The sequence below is a fragment of the Capra hircus genome, chromosome 10 (assembly GCF_001704415.2).
Source record: "Capra hircus breed San Clemente chromosome 10, ASM170441v1, whole genome shotgun sequence".
Lineage (NCBI taxonomy): Eukaryota > Metazoa > Chordata > Mammalia > Artiodactyla > Bovidae > Capra > Capra hircus.
Window position 1 is genome coordinate 66,682,302 of NC_030817.1, and position 19,615 is coordinate 66,701,916.

The window sequence follows — 19,615 nt, forward strand, 5'->3', positions numbered from 1 at the left end:
TCACAGAATAAATCACTTTATTCCACTGAGTGGACTCTGGCCTGTGGAAGCAAGGGAGCCCCAGTGGGTGCGGAGGATCTGGCTCCATGTGCAGGCCGGGCTGGCTTGGGGCTTACTATGGGGGGCAGGGGAAGAGGTGGGGCCAGAGAGCCACTTCCTACTCCTCTCACCCACCCCCCACAGCATTAAATAAACAAAAAGGAACTCTGTACAACACAAAATATACAGGGAAGTCCTTCCCCCCAGACCACCCCCCACCACAGCCCTGGACTTTACAGAGTGGGAGGGCCAGCTGTGGAGGAAATGGTTGGGGCCTCCAGCCTCTGAGGCTGTCCCAGGCCCCCTCCCAAGGTCATGGGATAGGGGCAGGTAGCTTGGAACAGGAAGCAAAACTCCAACTTCCTCTGAAATCTTACGTGGAGAGGTCCATTTCTTTAGGATTCCTGGCTCAAAGGTTTTCTGCTCCTTGCAGACCTGTGAGCTTTCTCAGGAACAAGTAGCCTGGACTTAGCTGAGACTCCTCCAAGAGGAGCTGGAGCCCTGGCTTTGGAGGCAGAACAGCCCTGGGAAACAGGCTGGAGAAGTCTGGTCCCGAAGTCTTTGCCCAGCCCAGGCCTCCGTCTTGGCTAGGAAGCAGGGCCAGGTGAGAGATGGCGAGAGCCCTGGAGAGGCCCAGGCTCAGAGGGGTCTAGTTGTTTGGTAATAGACCAGGTGTTCCATGTCATCAGTGGTGGAGACCTTGGAGCTGGTGGGGGTGGAAGGTGGGGGGTGGCGGTGTCTGTGGAAGTCCTTTTTCTGGTTCTTGAAGAAGCAGTAGCCCAGAATGGCGACCACCACCACGATGCAGGTACCCAGGAACACTGCAATGGCCACCTCTACGGAGCCTGCGGGAGGAAGGGCCGGATGAAGCACTCCCAGAGCCTGCTGGGTCCTGACGCCCACCCCTACTCTGTATGAAAGGGACTTGGGCAAACGGATGCGGGGAGTGGTGGTGGTGGTGGGATAAGGAGCCTGGGCGTGTGAGCAGCTGACACTGCTCTGTTGGGAGCTTGCTGGGAGGGGTTCTGCTGGGTCTTGGCTCCAGGTCACTCTACCTGCAGATGATATGGGGAGGGCACTGACGGCCCGCAGACCTGGCATGTATTTCTGTCCTTCTCTCCCTTGCCCCGGCAGGCACCACTATTGTCCCTTTAGCCAACCTCAGGATCCTCTCAACACGGGCTTAGGCTGTCACAACTGAGTGGAGTTGATCTTTGAGTTCATATCTACTCAGTGGCGACAGGCAGATGGGGGGCTTACCTGTGCTGGGAACAACGGGGCTTTCCCGCCGCAGACCAAACACATCCTTCTCTACAAAACGATGGAGGCGGGGGAGATAAGTCAATATGAAAGGTTCGAAGACTCAGCTGCTCCTCAGTAGTGCCCCAGATACTCCACTGCCATCCTCTCCCACCCTTAGTTCAGGTGCTCTAAGGACAAGGCTGACCAGTCCATGCTTTGGGACAGAGCTGAATGCTCCAGCTAAGCCTTTCACCTCCCCATCTTCCAGCCCCCCTCTGCCCCACTCACTGGAGATGCCGCGACAGGACTCAAGGCACTGCTCCTCCTCCTCAAAGTTGTTCTTGTTGCCATAACAACCGCCATAGGTAAAGCGGGCGCAGTGTTCAGTGAAGGGGTTGTAGTACCAGCGGGGGATGCTCTCTGAGCAGAGGCCCGTGTCTGGCAGGTCTACACAGTGCCCTGCAGGGTAAGGAGCAGACGAAGGCGTGAATGTCCACAAGACCTCCCTGCCACCACTAGGCTCCTCATGGTTGCTGCCCACCACCCCCTGACCCTCCTCAGGCTGGGGATGGCTGTGATTCAGTGAGGCCCCGGGGGCCCCAGAAATATCTGGGCCATTTGCAGTGTTGCTAGAAGCAAGGAAGATAAATGCAGGAGAGTAAGTTTGGGTCCAGAATTACCCTAGGCTGACTCGTATAACTATTTCTTAATTTTCTTTCAGCATTCCCGACTGTATCAAGGTCTTGGTTTCTCCCCAGCACTTGATGGTCTGCCTTCTAACAAAGAAAACTCATAGAGTCTGAACCTAACAAAGAAGACTCAGAGTCTGAACCTTGGCAGCCAACAGTGTCCAGCTAAAATTTGTTACCATGTTTTATTATACTTATTTTAAAAGCAAATCTCAAATTGTGGCATATAATAGTGGCTTTTCATTTACAGTACTGACATGAAAGTTCCTTTTTTTTTTTAAATCTCCAATTTCAGTTATTTATTTTTGGCTGTGCTGTGTAGCATGCGGGATCTTAGTTCCCTGACCACGGATTAAACCCATGCATTGGAAGTGCGGAGTCTTAACCACTGGATTGCCAGGGAAGTCCCTGAAATTTCCTTTTTAATATATTAAGTTAAATCAATAACATCTCAGTGATATGTAGGCATGGTTAAATTTCTGAAGGTGTTGGAACTCTCCTGGCAATCTAGTGGTTAAGACCCTGAGTTTCCACCGCAAGGGGCATGAGTTCCCACTGCAAGGGGCATGAGCTCAATCCCTGGTTAGAGAACAAAGATTCCACGTGCCATGCGGCACGGCCTAAAAAAAAAAGAATTTCAGGAGGTGTTAAGAGGATGTCTGATGCTTAGCAAACACAGAAAGAAAAGCGCAGGACACCCCTGCCCCCAGCTTTCTGCCCACAGCCTGGTACGCACAGCAGGCCCCTGCAGCACACTGATGGCATGAGGGAGGACAGTAGCTCAGCCCTGACCCAGGAGACCAGGGCAGGAGCTCACCTTTGTCCCTGGGGAAATGGATCCTCTGGAGTTTATCGAAGTCTCTGGTGTCTGCAAAGATGAAAGATCAGAGGCGCAGACCTGACAAGGGCCTCACAGAGGTGTAGGGGTGACTGGGCTGGATCTGCCCTGCCCTGCCCACCGCCCTCCGCCCCCAGGCCTCACATTTCTCACAGGTGGCCTCATCGGAGGCGTCGGGGCAGTCAGGAGTGTCGTCACACTCCAGGAAGCTGTCGATGCAGCAGCCATCACCACAGCGGAACTTGCTGGAGTGGCAGCTGCCAGAACACACTGGGGAGGGTGAGGCCAGGGGAGGGGGAGGTCAGGTGGGAGTGCAGAGGCCAGCAAATACCGCGAGCCCATCATCTACCTGGCCCTCTCTAGCCCCAGGCGGCATCATGACACAGCCCCTGTTCCCTCTCCACCCCTGCCCCTCAAACCCTCCTACACACAAAACAGGCAAAGGCTGATGGGAGGATCCTGAGCTGCAGGGGGTGAGGCACTTGTGGGCCTTCATTCTGAGGGCAGGAATGAGCTGTGGAGCCAGGGCAGTGTGAGCAGCGGCCTAGACTTGATACCGGCTGGAGAGCTGGCAGGGGTGAGGGGAACAAGGAAAGGAGCAAAAGCCTACCTGGATGATGCCTTTCTGCTGAGGGACCTAGGAGAGAAAAACGGAGAAATGAGAGGAGGCAGGGCCAGGCCCCAGCCAGGATGAGCTGATAGGGGGCCTAGGGATGGGGGTATTCCCATGCCCACCTCCCTGATCCCGTGAAGAGAGAACACCTACCCTGGGGGAATGTCACCTGAGCCCCAACACTGCTTCGCAAAGGCCCACCTTGCACATTATGGCAGGCAAGCTTGCACTCTTCTTCCCGAAGGTAGTTGTTCTTGTTGCCCAGGCAACCTCCATAAACGAAACTCTTGCAGATCCGTTCTGTGGGGTCGTAGTACCAGCGGGGGAAGGAACCACGACAGCGGCCCACCTTCCTGGGTGCAAGGCAGTATTCTGGCAGGGAGGGAAGCTGGTCAGGGGCGTCTGAAGGGCCAGTCAACTGGGGCGGGGGATGCCTCCCACAGTGGCCTCCTCGCCCTACTTCCTTACCTTCCGTCTGCTCAGGGGACAGCACAGTGACCGTGACATTGGACGTGCTCTCTGGCTGGTCTGAACGGGCCGCCGTCAGCTGGAACAGGTAGCTGCCTTCTTTGAGTCCCCACAGCTCCACCTGGTCTGGACCACTCCTCTAAGCACAGGAATGGCCGTCAGGCAGGGGCTGCTTGACGCCCCTGGCCTGCTCCAGGCCCTCCCAAAAACCCACTCCCCCGCTCCCCCCCGCACTGGGGAGAACAGACTGTCTTGGTATTAAATGGATCCTAGGCTTTTATCCACCCCATTCCACCTGGAGCCTCAGTTGGGCCTATGGCCCCAGAAAGGAGCCCTGGGGAGCTGAGGTGGGGGTCCAAGAGCCACCCAGCATCTCACCTCGACCCTGATGTCTGTGTCCCCCCGCAGCAGACGCCAGTCTGTGGTCTCCACATCCTTCAGCACTAGGGGCTCCTGGGGCTGTACCTTCAAGTCTGTACCGTCCCAGGCCTTGGGGATCCGGGACCCTGCGAGGAAGGTGAGGTAAGGTGAACTCTCACTGAATGGGAAGGATCCCTCCTCAAGTGAGGGGCTGGTGCCCTATGGGTGGCAACTAGACCAACCTAGGACTCAGCAGCCTGGTGAGACACAGATACAATCACACAATGAGACCGTTCTTTTTGTCCTCTGTTTAGATATGTTACACTTAAGACATTCTAATGTTGTAAAGCCACTTTCTGAAGCAAATAACTGAGTGCATTGCCATCTGATCCCATTTAGGAAAAATATATATATATATTTGTATATATACATGTATATATATACATACATATATATACATGCCTTATACACACATATATTTGGAAGGAGGAATTTTCCTATTTTCTACAATAAGCAGGTACTTGTGCTAATTGCTTTAAAACGTCAGGGGACTTCCGTGGTGGTCCAAGTGGCTAAGACTTGGCACTCCCAACACAGGGAGCCTGGGTCTGATCCCTGTTCAGGGAACTAGATCTCACATGCTTCAGCTAAGTTTGTATGCCACAACTGAAGATCCTGCACGCCACAACTGAAGATCCACATGCTGCAAGGGAGATCAAAGAACCCATGTGCTGCCACTGAGGCACGGCGCAATCAAATAAACATTCTTTTTAAAGTTAGAGAAACAACACTTTTGAAAAGCCAGATAAGTTAATCTGTAATTAACATCATCACCCCTCTCTCTACAGCCCAGATCACTGCTGAGAAGCCCGGACAGAGGCCTGAAGCACAGAGTTCCTGGGGAGCACTGTGTCAAGCCTTGGTGTCCCATGATGCCTGGGCACATGAAGAGGGTGCCTCCTCCAGTGACGAGGGGACACAAAATACCCTCCCTCAGCCAGGGCCTTCAGAGAGAGCGTGGGCCTGTGGACACCTTGATTTTGGATGTCTGGCCTCCGGAACTGAGACTATACATCGCTACTGTTTTTAGCTACCCACTTTGTAGTACTTTGGCATAGCAGCCCTAGGAAACTGATGCACTGCCCTTGAGGGTGTTACGGTCCAGTGGGGCTGGTTAAGAAAGCAAAATGAGAGAAAAGACCCACCAAGATGAAGGGGTTTGTGGTACATGTACAAGACAAGGAAGTGGATGTTTAAAGAAAGGAAAGATCACAGCAAGTTAGAGGAAAAAGGCAAGGCTTTGTGAAGAACAGACAAAGGATTTTTTTTTTTTTTTTCAGACAAAGGATTTTTAAAATTCTTTTATTTTTATTTGTTTGGTTGTGGGGAAGAATGTTCTGCGTTGCTGATGGCAGCAGAAACCATGATGAGCCGAAACAAGAAGTGGAGAATTTGCAAGGCTGGCTTGGTGGACTTTAAGGAGACCAGCAGGGCTGGGACAGATCTCCAAGGGCCCTGGACACTCGGTCAGGACATGTGCACACAGCAGGACTGACATTCAAATATTTGACAACTGGTGGTACAGAAAGGGGACAGACACTGGCCATGAGCAGTGGCACAGAAGCCTGGAGGTCCAGTCTGCACTAGAAACTGACCTCCCTCAAAGCCTGATCAAGGTCCAGAAGTACTAAGGGAAGGCCAAGGGCCAGGGTAGCAGGGGAATTCTTAAGCTCCTAGCAGCAAGTCTTTACCCATCTGTCTGGAATAGAATTATTTCTATGGAGCAAGGAGGCCAGCAAGTGGACCAGTGCAGTAGTTCAAGGCAGATGCAACAGAACCAGTCTGAATTAAGGGATAGCTTAGGGATGGATCCTGATGCTGGAAAAGACTGAGGCAAGGAGGAGAATTCAGCAACAGAGGATGAAATGGTTGGATAGCATCACTGATTCAATGGACATGAGTGTGAGCAAACTCTGGGAGATAGTGAAGGACATGGGAGCTTGGTATGCTGCAGCCCATGGGGCCACAAAGAGCTGGACACAATTTAGCGACTGAATGGCGGCAGAGATGGAAAGGACGATCTAAGAAACAACGAGTAGACGCTTCAGGCTGCTGTGCCTGACAGGCTCTGGGGAACTGCCAACGGAGAGCCAGGGCATGGGCAGAAGGGAAACCAGATCTAGCAGGAACATGTGGCTTCAGCCATAGAGAAGCTGAATTTGAGGGAGAGGAGGAGTGCAGTGGGAGCCCCAGAGAAGCCAGAGGTGGAGAAAGACCTGGAGTCATACTAACAAAGCCACTGCTAATGGAAACTGTGCTCAGAGGACTTCCCTGGTGGTCCCGTGGCTGAGAATCTGCCTGCCAATGCAGGGGACAGGTTCAATCCCTGGTCTGGGAAGATCCCACGTGCCTTGGGGCAACTAGGCCCCTGGACCACAACTACTGAGTCTGGGCTCTAGACCCCACACTCCACAACCAGAGAAGCTACCACAACGAGAAGCTGTCACACTGCAGCTAGAGAGTAGTCCCCGTTTGGCAACTAGAGAAAGCCTATGCACAGGAATGAAGATCTAGCATAGCCAAAAATAAAATAATTAAAAGCAAAAAAAAAAGAAAGTGTGGCTAGCACACACTAGATACTTTATCTGTAGTATCTTATCAGAGCTGGCAAATTATGGCCTGCAGGCTACATTTAGCCCAACCTGTTATATTTTTTAACGGTTGAAAAGAATTCTTAAACAATACTTCATGACATGTGAAAAGCACATAAAATTCAAATTTGTGTCTATAAATTAAGATACAGCCTTACCAAATTGTTTACAAATTGTGGACGGCTGCTTTCATGTTACCACAGCAGCTGAGCAGTTGTAACCAACACAAAATCTAAAGTATTTACTATATGGATATTCACAGGAGGTTTGCTGCCCCCATCTATATCGCCTTCCTTCCTAACCATCCTGCCACAACTGCATTCTTGCTCCTCTTTCCAGATGAGAAAACTGACACCAGAGAGGTTAAATGACTTGCCCAGGGTCGCTCAGTTTCTAAACAGCGGAGCTGGGATTTGAACCTTGGTCTGACTCATACTCTGTCCAAAACATCAAAATACCATGCTGCAGGTTATACTTGCTTAGAAGGATGACTGTTTTTTTAATTACTTTTATAATCTTCAATTTTGTTTTTAGCTTAGGTAATATATGGACCTGGAGAAGGAAATGGCAACCCACTCCAGTATTCTTGCCTGGAAAATCCCATGGACAGAAAAGCCTGGTTGGCTACATACAGTCCATGGGGTCGCAGAGCTGGACATGACTGAGCATAAGGACATGAACGAACCTTCTCTCCAGAGGTGTTCTCAGTTACTAGTCTGGGGGCGGGTGTATGTGTGACTATCAGGAGAGAGAGTATTGAATTTATAAGCATGCAAGTTCTTCATCTTGCTTTTCCCTTAATATATACTGGAAATCATTCACAGTTGTACATACTTTTGGTTGCATAGCACTTTTAACACATTTAACCAGTCCATCAGTCCCTCTTGATTTAGGTCCTTCTTCCCTACCTTTCTCCCTCCCTACTAAAAACTAACCCATGCTGCCTCAGGGTTTATTATTCATATTACGATTAAAACAGCACCACAGTATCCAATTATAGGATGTGTTGACAGACACTGAGATTGTTTCCAATTCTTTGCTATTATAAACAGTGGTGCAGTGACTGACTGGCTGGTAAGTTGTTTTACACATGTTTAAGCATAGCCACAAGATGAGTTCCTGCAAGTGGAATTGTGGTGAGGGTTATGTGCCATTTACACTTTTGGTGGATACTGCCTGCCCTTCACAGAGGCACCACAGAAGGTTAGTGAGGTCTAAGAGTTCAAAGGAAGGAGAGAAGGTAAAGAGATAACAACTGGTAGAAGGCTGAATCACAGGGCTGCGTCTCTGCCTCTCTTTGATGAGGCAGAGAAAGCAGAGCCAATATGGGAGTCACAGAGGGTGATCCCAGAGATGAAAAGACCAGGACACACAGTGAGACCAAAGGGATGGGAGGGGAGAACTTCCACAGAGAAACAAGCCAAGTGCTGCAGGGGCTACAGGATTGAGAAAAGGAAACCTCCATTATAAGACCAGGAGAGCAGGGCCAGGAACTAAGCCCCAACCCAGTGGCTTGAGGGCTCACTGAGAGCTAGCCCAGGCCCTGAGGTGAGAGGCCAAGCCAAGGGGGCAGTGAACTGGGAGGAGCCTGTCCCTCCCTCCTTGCATTTTCCAGAAAGTAATCAGCAGTCCACAAGGGGAAACAAGACAGGGTACTTGGCAGTCTACCGAGCAGAAAGATAGGCTAACCCCACTGGCCCCAGGGTATAAGTCACAGAGTGACATATCAGACCTCGGGCCAAAGCAGCAATGTCTAACCACACGCAAGCCTGGTCTTCTCCAAGCCCCAGTCCCAGGAGCAAGGGGCAGATGTCTGGACAGATACCATTCCTTATTTCCCACCCACTGAGAGCAAAGGGCCAGAGGAGTGATAAAGCCAGCCCCTCCCCCAGCCGTCAGGCCTCAGGACTCTCCAGGGAAACACAGTCTCTATCTTCCAAGCCACTCTTCCAATGCAAAGATGGGGAAGGTAGGGGAAGGGGAGAAGAGGAAAGAGCAGGGTGTTTAGGAGGCCCCAGTAATCTGGACTGGACTGGCCTGGCCACAGGCAGGGCAAGGGGTACAGGTCAACCCACCCTGGGAAGGGCTCCCCCAGTACAAGAACCAAAGGTTCAGAAGCCCTGAGTACTTGCCCACTTTGCCTGCCTCGGTCTACCCTAGTCCAGCTTCCAAAAGGCCATAATGACTTGACCCTCTTTGTACTTTCAACCTCTCTAGCGTGACTCAGGTGAGAATGGACTCCTGGACACATGCACACAGCATCCCCCATTCTCCCAAACACTGCAGTGCCCTGAAATGGCCTGGGGGCCAGACTAAGTCCAAGTTCTACCCAGCACCCCATGGGACAGGAAATCCCTACTCCATCCTGTCTTGTGCCAATCAGGCAAGTCAGGAGGTGGGGAGGTTCCCAGATGAGAAAGGCTCTGTCTAGCTCAGCTTCCTGACGAGACCCCAGAGTTTCAGGCGTTGGCCCTGCAGTGCTGGCCATCCGATGGGTCCTGTCAGAGCCGGGAGGGCAGGCAGCTCGGATCACTTAGGTCATCACCACCTACACTCCCTGCTGCTTCCTTGTGAAACAGGCTCAGGCCCTGGCCCACCGGGACTCAGTAGCCCAGCCTAGCCTGGAGACAGTGTCCCTCTCCTGGAATCTCCACCCCACCTCTTCCCAGAGATCCAGAGCTTCTGAAAGGATAGGGAGAAGAGGAAAACTTTCTCTACTTTCCAGAACTGAGACCGACCAGCCCCAGCCTGGCCCCTGGGCTCCCTAGTCTCTGGTTCTGTTGTCCATTGGGCTGTCTTGGATCACAGACAGGTTTCTACCAGAAAGATGGTCTTGTGTGAGAAATAGCACAGCCCTGTAGGAGGTCTGGCCTGGGGTTGAGTCCCATTTGTGGACGGTATATATTTAAGATGGGAGTCAGTCTCCTAATCTAAAAAGTGGAATGACTACTAATAGCACCCTTTTCAGAGGCGGTTGTCATGATGCCTAAGTGAGAGGCTGAGTGGCATAGCAGTCAGCAAACAGTAAAGTACTAACAGAGGTTATCAGTGTGACCCATCCCTGCCCTGGAGCCCCACCTGGCCAGAACAACAGGTGGAGAGGATGGGGAACGAAGGTCTCTGGAGGGACCCCAATCCCAGCTAACTGCTCAGTCCCAGGAGGAAAGAGAAGGAGCCGTGGCCCCACTTTGCCCTTATCCTGGAAGTAAACAAGGTGAGCAGACAGCTTGGCTACTAGATCTTAAGCAGGAAGAGCTCTGCCAGGCTTAGGAGCACACAGGAGTATAGGCACACGCGCGCGCGCACACACACACTTGCCTGGACAGCTGACTTCCTTCCCCTACCAGGTACACATACCAGTGGACTGACTCATCCAGCAACCCTCCTCACCTGGACCCCAGGGCCTCTAGGCTACCGTGTCCACAATACCGCCTCCTCCCCAGTTGGATCACCCCCAACTAGGCTTGTTCTTTAGACTCTGGTGGTATGGTAGTTTTTTCCCCCAGACCACTAAAGACCAGTACCTGGGGAGAGGAGTACAAGAAATGGTAGAACCAATCCCAGACCCAGCAGTGAGGAGCCCAGCCTTCACCAAGTCCACTTGACAGGGCCCCAAGGTACCTAGCACAGTGCTTGGCCTGGAGTATCTCTCTATCTGGTCATCAGGTGGCCTCCAGACAGCTCATTCCCTGATTTGGCCCATTGGGGTCAAAGCAGGAATCCCCAGGAGCTTGTTCCCACTCACACATCCCAGAACACCCGCCCACTCAACATCCTGAATTCACGAGCCAGCGTCGGCTCTAGGACGTCCCCCCTCGCCCGTCTTGCAGCCTGTTCTTTATTTACTGTTTATACCATGCCTACTTCTAAGGATGAGTTAGGATCGAATGGGACTCTCCTCCAAACTCCTTTCTGATGCTTCACGCAAAGACCCTATAACCAGTCCTTTTTGCGAGTCTCCCCAGATCCTGGCACCCTCGTCCTTACCTCTAAAGCCCTGGGTCCGCAGCTCGCGGTAGGAGCGGTAAACCTCCCGCGTGAGGTAGTTGATGAAACCCTCCCTGGGCGCGAACTTGCACACGAAGTTCTGCTCGTAGAGGCAGTTGATGAGGAAGCAGGAGACGATGGCGTCCTCCCCGCCGTCGGGCTGCAATTCCACCAGCGCCAGATTGCAGTCGTTGGAGCTGCAGCAGGCGTGCACGCAGTCCCGGCCGCGGCGCGCGGTGAGGGAGCGCAGGAAGGTGGCCCCGTTTCTGACCGAGGCGTCCGTGTCGAGCACGAAATCAGGCACCCCGGGGGTAAAGCGGTTCAGGCAGCCGTCGGCCGTGAGCAGACCGGGGGTCACCGGCGGCGGCCCGGCCTCGGCGCCCCGGAGGGCGAGCGCGCAGAGAAGCCACACGGCGACCGCTGGGATGCGGGCCCGGGAGAGGCGGCCCCCGGCCATCGTCGTCCCGGGGATCGTCGCCCTCCTCCCCACCGGGGTCACCTTCACAGAGCGGGCCTCTGGGCTCCGAGGGTGCTAGCGACCTGCAAGAGGGAGGGGACGGAGGAGGAGACATCGGATCAGCCAAGAGACTTCCAGGGAGGAGGGCCGGCCGGGAGGAAGTGAAGGGGAGGACCGAGGAGCACGAACACCCCGGGAGTGAAGAACGGCAGGTGGGCCCGGTCCTCCCACGCACACTTCGGTGACCCCGCAGCCGGTCGGACGGCTAAAGAGCTCACGTACCCTGACACACGCACCGGCGCAGAACAAAGGGCCAGACATGCTCCGAACCCGCTCCGCCTCCTCCTGGCTCTCCTCGGCCAGGGTTACCTGCGCAGGTGAGTGGGGTGGGGCCGGGCCTGCCGAAGTTCCGGTCCAGGTGTCCCGCGCTGCTCGGACCGCCGTTTCCGCCCGGGTGTCGGGTGCTCTGGGGTTCCGGCACCTCCACCCCTCTAGTTTCTGGTGAAACTGAGTCAGTGCGGCCGGGGCGGGGCGAACATTAACCCTGGCGTGGCCAGCCCCGCCCACGCCCGGTGCGCCCCTGCAGCCCCGGCTTCCGGGCCGCCTACCCCCAATCCCTGCCATCTTCCACCCTGCTTCTGCAACCTGGTGCCCAAACAGGCTCAGAGGCAGGCGCGCCCTGCCCCGGTCCCAACCTCGCGGGGCTCCATGCGCCCCAGAAGTACACCCCTATCCCTGGAGGCCCAGACACTTCGGGAAGCGCCGACGATGTCTGGCACACGAAGCTGGGTCAGATGCTCAGAGGCTGCCGACTCCCTTTCCTGTCCGGACTAGCATTCCCAGACCCAGGCCCGAGGCGCTAGGGAAGGGGCTGGGGGAGGAGAAACGGGGGAAAGCCCGATGCCAATGATCTCGCTGTTGTGGTCAGCCCTCAGGAAGTCATTTCCGTCTTGTGGCGGGAAGAGATCTCAGAAGCTGTGTGGGTGCACCTTTGATAACTGGAATCCCGGATGCCCGCTGGAATATTACCACCATTGCCAGCTCTGGAAACCCTCCTTTCTGTTACAGCTGAGAAATGAGAGATTTCCCCGGTCCAGGTTTCCCTCCTTGATCCTCAGTGGTTCCTTTTGTTTTGCGGCCCTTCCTCATTTTGTACTAACGTTTCCCTTCCGGTCGTTGTTGCAGCTGAGTTAGTTTCATTGGTCAGCAGATCCCTTCTCTACAGCACAGAATTTCTCTCCTCTCTCACCAGGTGGGGTGCTCCTGGTCAGGAGCTGGTTCTTTCTTTAAGTAAAATAACATCCTTGGAAGCTAGAGGTTCCAGACCACCAAAGTAGCTGAGCCTTCACTGAGCCCTGGACTCCTTGAAACCAGGCTCATTGCTTTTCCTGAGTGAAGAACTCCCCTTTAAAGGCCATTCTTTACAGAGCAATGTTGGTCCTGTTAACGTTCTCTTCAAAAGAGATTCCATACGGACTTCCCTGGTAGTACAGTGAATAGAAATCCGCCTGCCAATGCAGAGGTCACAGATTCAAGCCCTGATCCAGGAAGACTCCATATGCCAGGAACAACTAAAACCGGTGAGCTACAACTACTAAACCCATGAGCTGCAACTAGTGAAGCCTGTTCACCTAGAGTCCGAGCTCTGCAACGAAAGAGATCGCAGCAACGGGAAACCCTTGCACCACAACAGAGAGTGGTCTGCAGCAGTGAAGACCCAGCGCAACCAAAAAGAAGTTAATACTTTTTTTAAAAAAAGAGAGCTTCCACTCCTTCACAATGACTTAACAAACCCCAGCCCAATGGGAACGTTCTTCTTACCCACAAGATCCTGTAGCCGGCCCTCAGTCTTTTTCCTAGCTTAACTGCAACATTCCCTAGCTGCACACATTTTGGGTATGGGTATTATGTGTGGGAATCCGGAGTCTGTCTCCCCTCTGAATTTTTCGTTTTTTTCCACTGCCCCAGGCACGGTGGGGAACATGGATGATATGCCGGGGAATGAAGCATATGATTGTGTAGTTACTGGAAAGAAAGAATTTTGTTGAGATTTGATTTGTGCTTCCTTTAATACCATATACATACAAAAATCCTAACACAGAAGACTTACCCTATGGTAATATTACTAAAGATTAATCATTACTTCCATCATATATATCATTACAAAAACCTACATCTGATAATGCCCAAAACCTGTTCCCAAGTATTTCCCACACATTGCCCCATTCAGTCAAAACAAACCAAGAAAGTAGGTACTAATTTTATCCCCGTATTACAAATGAGCAAGCAGGCTCAGACAGGTAGACAAACTTGTTAGGTCACATGACAGATAGGTGGCAGAACCGGGACTGGAGTTCAGGCAGGCTAAGTCCACTGCTTTAGCACCTAAACACTGTGCTTTTTACTGTACTTTCAATTCTGACTTCAGCTGGAAATTCCACATTCAGCTCAGATCAACTTGCCTTGAAAATCAACAGATTTTCAAGTGATCAGCGACCATTTGAGATGCCTGCTGGGTTCCAGACGTGTGACATCTGTGACCTCTGATGCTCACAACAGCTCTGAGATAGTTTCTACTTTGCAGGGAGGCTCACTAAACTCCACCTAGGTAAGGTAGTGAAGAGTGGGAGGCAAGATGCTATAGAGGTTCAGCTTGTGGGCTTCAGACTCAGATTACAGGGTTTAATTCTTTCATCTGCCACTTACTGTCAGTGTGGCCTTTGGCAACTTATTTATCTCCTTGGTGCCTTAGCCTTCTTGTATACAACGTGGGACTTCCTAGGATTAGTATGAGAATTAAATGAGTTACTACAGAGAAAACATTTGACTCTGAGTGCTCAATAAATGTTACCTGAAAAAAAGTGACAGAGTCAGAATTTTATCACAAGTATCTCAGACATCAAAAACTACACTTTGGGAACTTCCTGGTGGTCCAGTGGCCAAGACTCCATGCTCCCAATGCAGGAGGCTCAGGTTCGATACCAGGTCAGGAAACTAGATCCCACATGCTGCAAGGAAGATCAAAGTTCCTGCATGCTGCAAGACCTGGCACAGTCAAGTAAATATATACATTAAAAAAAAAAACAAAAAACCCACACTTTTCACACTACCTTATGCTGGTTCTTACATCCTAAAGAGAAAAGCTACACATGAAGGGAAAAAGACTAAGTTCACCAAAGCGGTAAAGGTAATGGTATTTGAATGATGAAAATATGGGGTAACATTTTCTTTTTTCTAGTTTAAAATTATTACCAAAGTTTCCTTAGGTGAGTATGGAGTGTTTCCATGAGAAAGAGAAAAAACATCATGACAGCTTTCACATTCATCATGTTTAGCCCCACATTACTTCTTTTTCCACATTCTCTCCTCATCTCACTGACCCAGGCACTTTGTCCCAGTATCTCTGTGCCCCCTGCCTTTCCGTGGGCTTCCCTTGCAAGCATCCAGCCAGCCCTGGGCAGCGGCATCTTCTTCAGTAACTGCTCACATCCATCCCGGCTTGTCTGTGGCCACTGCTGCCCTAGTTCTGGGCTCTGTACCAGCTTGCAAATGTACTCCAGGCCACCCTGCACATGGCGTGTGGTTCCCTCCTCCAGCCCTGCCCTTTGCCTGTCCAGGTCCTCAGTGACTCCAAAGAGCCTCTCTAGCAGTATGTACAGAGCCAGCTATCCTCTGGGTGGGTTCATAAAATTTGGTTTATGGAGAGGTGGAGAGCGTCAGAGCTATTGGGGGGGTCTCAGTTAAAGCCTTTCCCCTTACATATAAGAAGCTGTATGTCCTATATATAGGCCCAGAGATTGGTCGTTGGTTTGTTCAGAGACGAACAGAGCTAGTATGTAGCAGAGGCCATCTCTACATTTCAGGTCTCTTGACTGCCAACATTGGCCCCTTTCTGTGATTCTGACTTACCTTCCTGTTGTAAAGCATTTCCAGATTATATTGTTTTCTTTTCTCTCTTTCTCCTTTTTTGGCCATGCTGTGTGGCTTATAGGATCTCAGTTCTCCAACCAGGGGCTGAACCTGGGCCACAGCAGTGAAAGGCCAGAACACTAATCACTAAGCAACCAGGGAATTCCCCAGATGATATTGTTTTCTGATTGTACATTGCAGGCCCAAGGGAGCTGTCCAGGTGAGTTAGCTCTTTTGTTAGGCCATGTGGTTCACACTCCCTATATGAACTTGGGGAAGAGAAAGCCAGGGTTTATGCTATAGGCTTCCTTCATACTTGCAATACCACCAGTACCAACCACTGATACTGGAGTGGGTGGTTTGGTGAGAACATGCAATCCTTAACACCATACTAGAAAAGGAACACTGAATGCCTTGTCTTGGATGGTGGTCTGGTGGTTTCTATAAGTAGGTTTAATGAACTATCTACAAAGACCGCTATCAACGATGGTGGACAGGCCTTCACCTTCCTTGTAAGTGCATGCTTCTCCTCCCACCAGGAGGTGGTGTCTACCTTTCCCTTCTCTTTGAATTTGTAACTTGCTTTGACCAATAGGACAGAGTAGAAGTGGTGCCTCGTGGCTTTCAAACCTCAGCCTTGTGGCTTGCATTTTCCCTCTTAGAACCAGTTGTCAAGTGAAGAAGTTTGACAACCCTGAGGGAGAGAGAGGCCACTGGAGGAGAGCAAGACCAGAGGATGAGAGGTTGTGATAGGAGAAAGAGGTGTCTGGCTATCTCACAGCCACCCCAGCTGAGTAGCTTCATTAAACCATTGTTCACCCTTAGCCCCAGTTGACTCGCTCCAACAGAGATTAGCTACACCTCCAAAGCCCTGCCCACGTTGCAGCATCATGAGGAAATGTGTTCATTTTAAGCCTTTAAATTTCGGGGTGATATCTGTAAGCAGGTAAGTTAGGGAGTCTCGAAGAAAGAGAATCAGGAGTGGCATACTCAACATAAGAGAAACCATTGGGGGGCATTCTGTGCTAGTGGTTAGGATTCCTGGCTTTCACAGCCAAGGGCCCAAATTTAATCTCTGCACAGGGAACTAAGATCCCACAAGCTGTGCAGAGCAGCCGAAGGAAAAAAAGAGAGAGAAAGAAAAGCTATTTTGGCTGAAGTTATCTTGTGTTCCCTGATAGCTCAGTTTGTAAAGAATCTGCCTGCAGTGCAGGAGACCCCAGGTCGATTTCTGGGTTGGGAAGATGCCCTGGAGAACGGACAGGCTGCTCACTCCAGTGTTCTTGGGCTTCCCTCATGGCTTAGCTGGTAAAGAATCCACTTGTAATGTGGGAGACCTGGGTTCGATCCCTGGGTTGGAAAGGTGCCCTGGAGAAGGGACAGGCTGCCCACTCCAGTATTCTGGCCTGGAGAATTCCTGGGTTGCAAAGAGTCAGACTGAATGACTTTCACTGTCATTTTGTGACCTAAGCCTGGCCATAGTGCTTGCCCTTCAACAGGTCTAGGTAACAAGGATCTTGAGGGAACAAAGAAAGAACAGAGAAGACAGTCAAACAATAGTCCTGTGATAAAGCGGAGTCCTAGTTCCTCCTCAAGGAATATACATAATAATTTATCTTTGACTCCAGCTGGAGCTAAGGCCCCCACCCTGGTGGAGGACAGAATAATGATACTGACCCTCCTGACTTCAATCCACCAAGACTTGGACTCCTAAAACTTTGCCCTAATTCTATGCAGAATTTTCTGCTCAAGCCTCTTCATGAATATGCATATCAGTTCGGGCTTCCCTTGTGGCTCAGCTGGTAAAGAATCCGCCTACAATGAGGGAGACCTGGGTTCCATCCCTGGGTGGGGAAGATCCCCTGGAGAAGGGAAAGGCTACTCACTGCAGTATTCTGGCCTGTGGAATTCCATGGACAGAGGAGCCTGGCAGGCTACAGTTCATGGGGTCCCAAAGAATAGGACACGACTGAGCGACCAACACTTTCAGTTCAGTTCAGTTGCTCAGTCATGTCCAACTCTTTGAGACCCTACGGCATCTTCTTCACCCAGGGATCGAACTCACATCTCTTATGTCTCCTGCTCAGGTGGGTTCTTTACCACTAGGCAAGTAATAATTTGATTTGCTGCAAATAATAATAAATCCTTCCTTCTTCCAATCTTTGGCTTGATACCCACTGAGAGGTAAACCCATTTCTCTGATAACAGTTTTGTGGCAATAACTGAAACAGAGGGACAACATATTTACAGAGCAATTTTTAGTACTAATTATCTGATTATCTGGAGAAGGAAATGGCTACACACTTCAGTATTCTTGCCTGGTGAATCCCATGGCCAGAGAAACGTGATGGGCTACAGTCCATAGGGGACCAAAGAGTCGGACATGACTGAGCGACTGAGCACTAGCACCTCTAATAATTACAGCTAAATCAGGAGAAGGCAGTGGAAGGCACTCTTGCCTGGAAAATCCCATGAACAGAGGAGCCTGGTAGCCTGCAGTCCATGGGGTCGCTAGAGTCGGACACGACTGAGCGACTTCACTTTCGATTTTCACTTTCATGCATTGGAGAAGGAAATGGCAACCCACTCCAGTGTTCTTGCCTGGAGAATCCCAGGGACGGGGAAGCCTGGTGGGCTGCCGTCTATGGGGTCACACAGAGTCGGGCACGACTGAGGCGACTTAGCAGTAGCAGCAGCAAGTTGCATTTTAATGATCTAAAGCCCAATAATTCCCTTGATAATGCAGAGCCAAGGAATTTTGAGGAAAGTAATGCAATATTTGTCAAGGTGAGGCTACTGTCATTGGTTTAATATTCATTTAAAAGAGACGAGTCCCCTCAGATACTCCTGCAATCCTCAAAGGGCTTGATTTATTTGGCCGTGCTGCACAGCTTGTGGGATCTTAGTTCCGCAACCAGGGATTGAACCCCAGCGCTCAGTAGTAAAAGTGTGGAGTCCTAACCACTGGAACACCAGGGAATTTCCTAAAAGGGGCATTATTGAAGAATTCTGCTAATGTCAAAAACGTTCACAATAGTTCAGTGTGGTAGATAACCTCTAAATGATCACTAATGATCCATACCGGCCAGTAATTATGCCTGTGTGTGTAATCTCCTCTCTTCAGTGTCACTGGACTTAGTGATTGGCCTCTGATGAATAGAATACAGCACAGCAAGTCAGGGGATGTCACTTCCTAGATTAGGTTACAAAAAGGCTGTGACTTCCATCTCACCTGTCCCTTTCCCTCTCTCAGTGCCCTGTTTCTGTTGTAAACCAGCTGCCATGTGGTGAGTAGCCCACTAGAGAGGTCTGCATGGCAGGGAACAGATGTCTGACCGACAACACTGGTCTTGCTGGCTTGCACCCTTCTGAGAACCCCTGAACCAGAGGAGTCGGCTAAGCCACCTACTGAAACTGATATAATAAATACCCATTGTTTTAAGCAGGTTTTGCTGGTGGCTCAGCGGTAAAGAATTGCCTGCCAATGCAGAAGACATGGGTTTGACCCCTGGGTTGGGAAGATACTCTGGAGAAGGAAATGGCAACCCACTTGCTTGGGAAATCGCTTGGACAGGGGAGCCTGGCAGGCTACAGTCCTGGGGTAACAAAATAGTTTGACATGACTTAGTGATGCAACAATTGTTTTAAGCCGCTAAATTTGGGGGTAATTTGTTATGTAGTAATGTATAACTGTTGTGTGCTCAGTCGCTTCAGCTGTATCTGACTCTGACCCTAAGGGCTGTAGCTTGCCAGGCTCCTCTATCCATGGGATTCTCCAGGCAAAAATACTGGAGTGGATTGCCATGCCCTCCTCCACGGGATCTTCCTGACCCAGGGACTGAACCTGAGTCTCCTGTGTCTCCTGCATTGTAGGTGGATTCTTTACCCACTGAGCCACCTGGGAAACCCTAACATATTCATTAATTGAAAAAATTAGGAGATCAAACTATAAATAGTTTACTTGGTACAACCTTTCAAGGAGCCTCTAGAATTTCCCTAAAAGGGGCATGGGGGGGAAACACAGGGTGGTCCAGGGGGCATTCCACAGCAGGTAGTAAGTGTTCCATCTCTGGTTGAGGAACTAAGAACCAAGAAACATGGTCAAAAAAATTTTTTTTAAATAAGAGAAAGAAAGAGAACATCTAGCAGGCCAGATATACTTGCTTCTGCCCCAGCCTGCACCCTCGTTATTTCCCCACCCTGATATGAACCTGTGGTTCTGGTGGTTTTTCTTATCTTGAAACTTGAGTTCCCTTATCTTGGGCAAATTTATTAATGTGTGGTGACACGCATAGGTCAATGCTGAGATGAAAGACTGTAAATAAGGAGGCTTATACATGAATAATGGGCATTACTCTTTTG

At 50.9% G+C, this 19,615-nt stretch overlaps 2 protein-coding genes across 5 annotated transcripts in view; one reads left to right on the plus strand and one right to left on the minus strand.

The window, feature by feature from the left end:
- SPINT1 (serine peptidase inhibitor, Kunitz type 1) lies at window positions 1–11,899 on the minus strand. 3 transcript variants are annotated; one of them, XM_018054433.1, is made up of 11 exons: window positions 11,714–11,899; window positions 10,888–11,427; window positions 4,268–4,395; window positions 3,890–4,028; window positions 3,575–3,793; window positions 3,419–3,445; window positions 2,953–3,078; window positions 2,788–2,838; window positions 1,570–1,740; window positions 1,300–1,350; window positions 1–884 (listed from the first exon to the last, which is right to left on the minus strand). In XM_018054433.1, exons 2-11 carry the CDS (start codon window positions 11,342–11,344, stop codon window positions 679–681), a joined length of 1,575 nt encoding a protein of 524 aa, XP_017909922.1. In that variant the 5' UTR covers window positions 11,345–11,427; window positions 11,714–11,899; the 3' UTR covers window positions 1–678. The 3 variants fall into 3 exon arrangements, with proteins under 3 accessions (XP_017909922.1, XP_017909923.1, XP_017909921.1); XM_018054434.1 differs by having other exon boundaries at window positions 3,623–3,793; window positions 11,627–11,887; XM_018054432.1 differs by having other exon boundaries at window positions 11,627–11,740.
- The window catches only part of PPP1R14D (protein phosphatase 1 regulatory inhibitor subunit 14D), a 21,209-nt gene continuing 13,228 nt past the window's right edge, over window positions 11,635–19,615 (plus strand). The window contains exon 1 of one of the 2 annotated variants that reach the window (XM_018054436.1): window positions 11,635–11,721. The gene's annotated coding sequence lies outside the window, so the exon portion shown is untranslated. The remainder of the gene's footprint in view (window positions 11,722–19,615) is intronic. The other variant, XM_018054437.1, reaches the window with a different exon arrangement.

Bases quoted from the DNA above. Each gene is read 5' to 3' on its own strand.
- SPINT1 (XM_018054433.1), bottom strand. From the start codon at position 11,344: ATGGCCGGGGGCCGCCTCTCCCGGGCCCGCATCCCAGCGGTCGCCGTG. The intron at 3,446-3,574 runs GTAGGTGTTCTC...TTTCTCTCCTAG, and splicing joins TCAGGTGACATTCCCCCAGG to GTCCCTCAGCAGAAAGGCAT. The intron at 3,079-3,418 runs GTAGGCTTTTGC...CACCCTCCCCAG, and splicing joins AGCAGAAAGGCATCATCCAG to TGTGTTCTGGCAGCTGCCAC.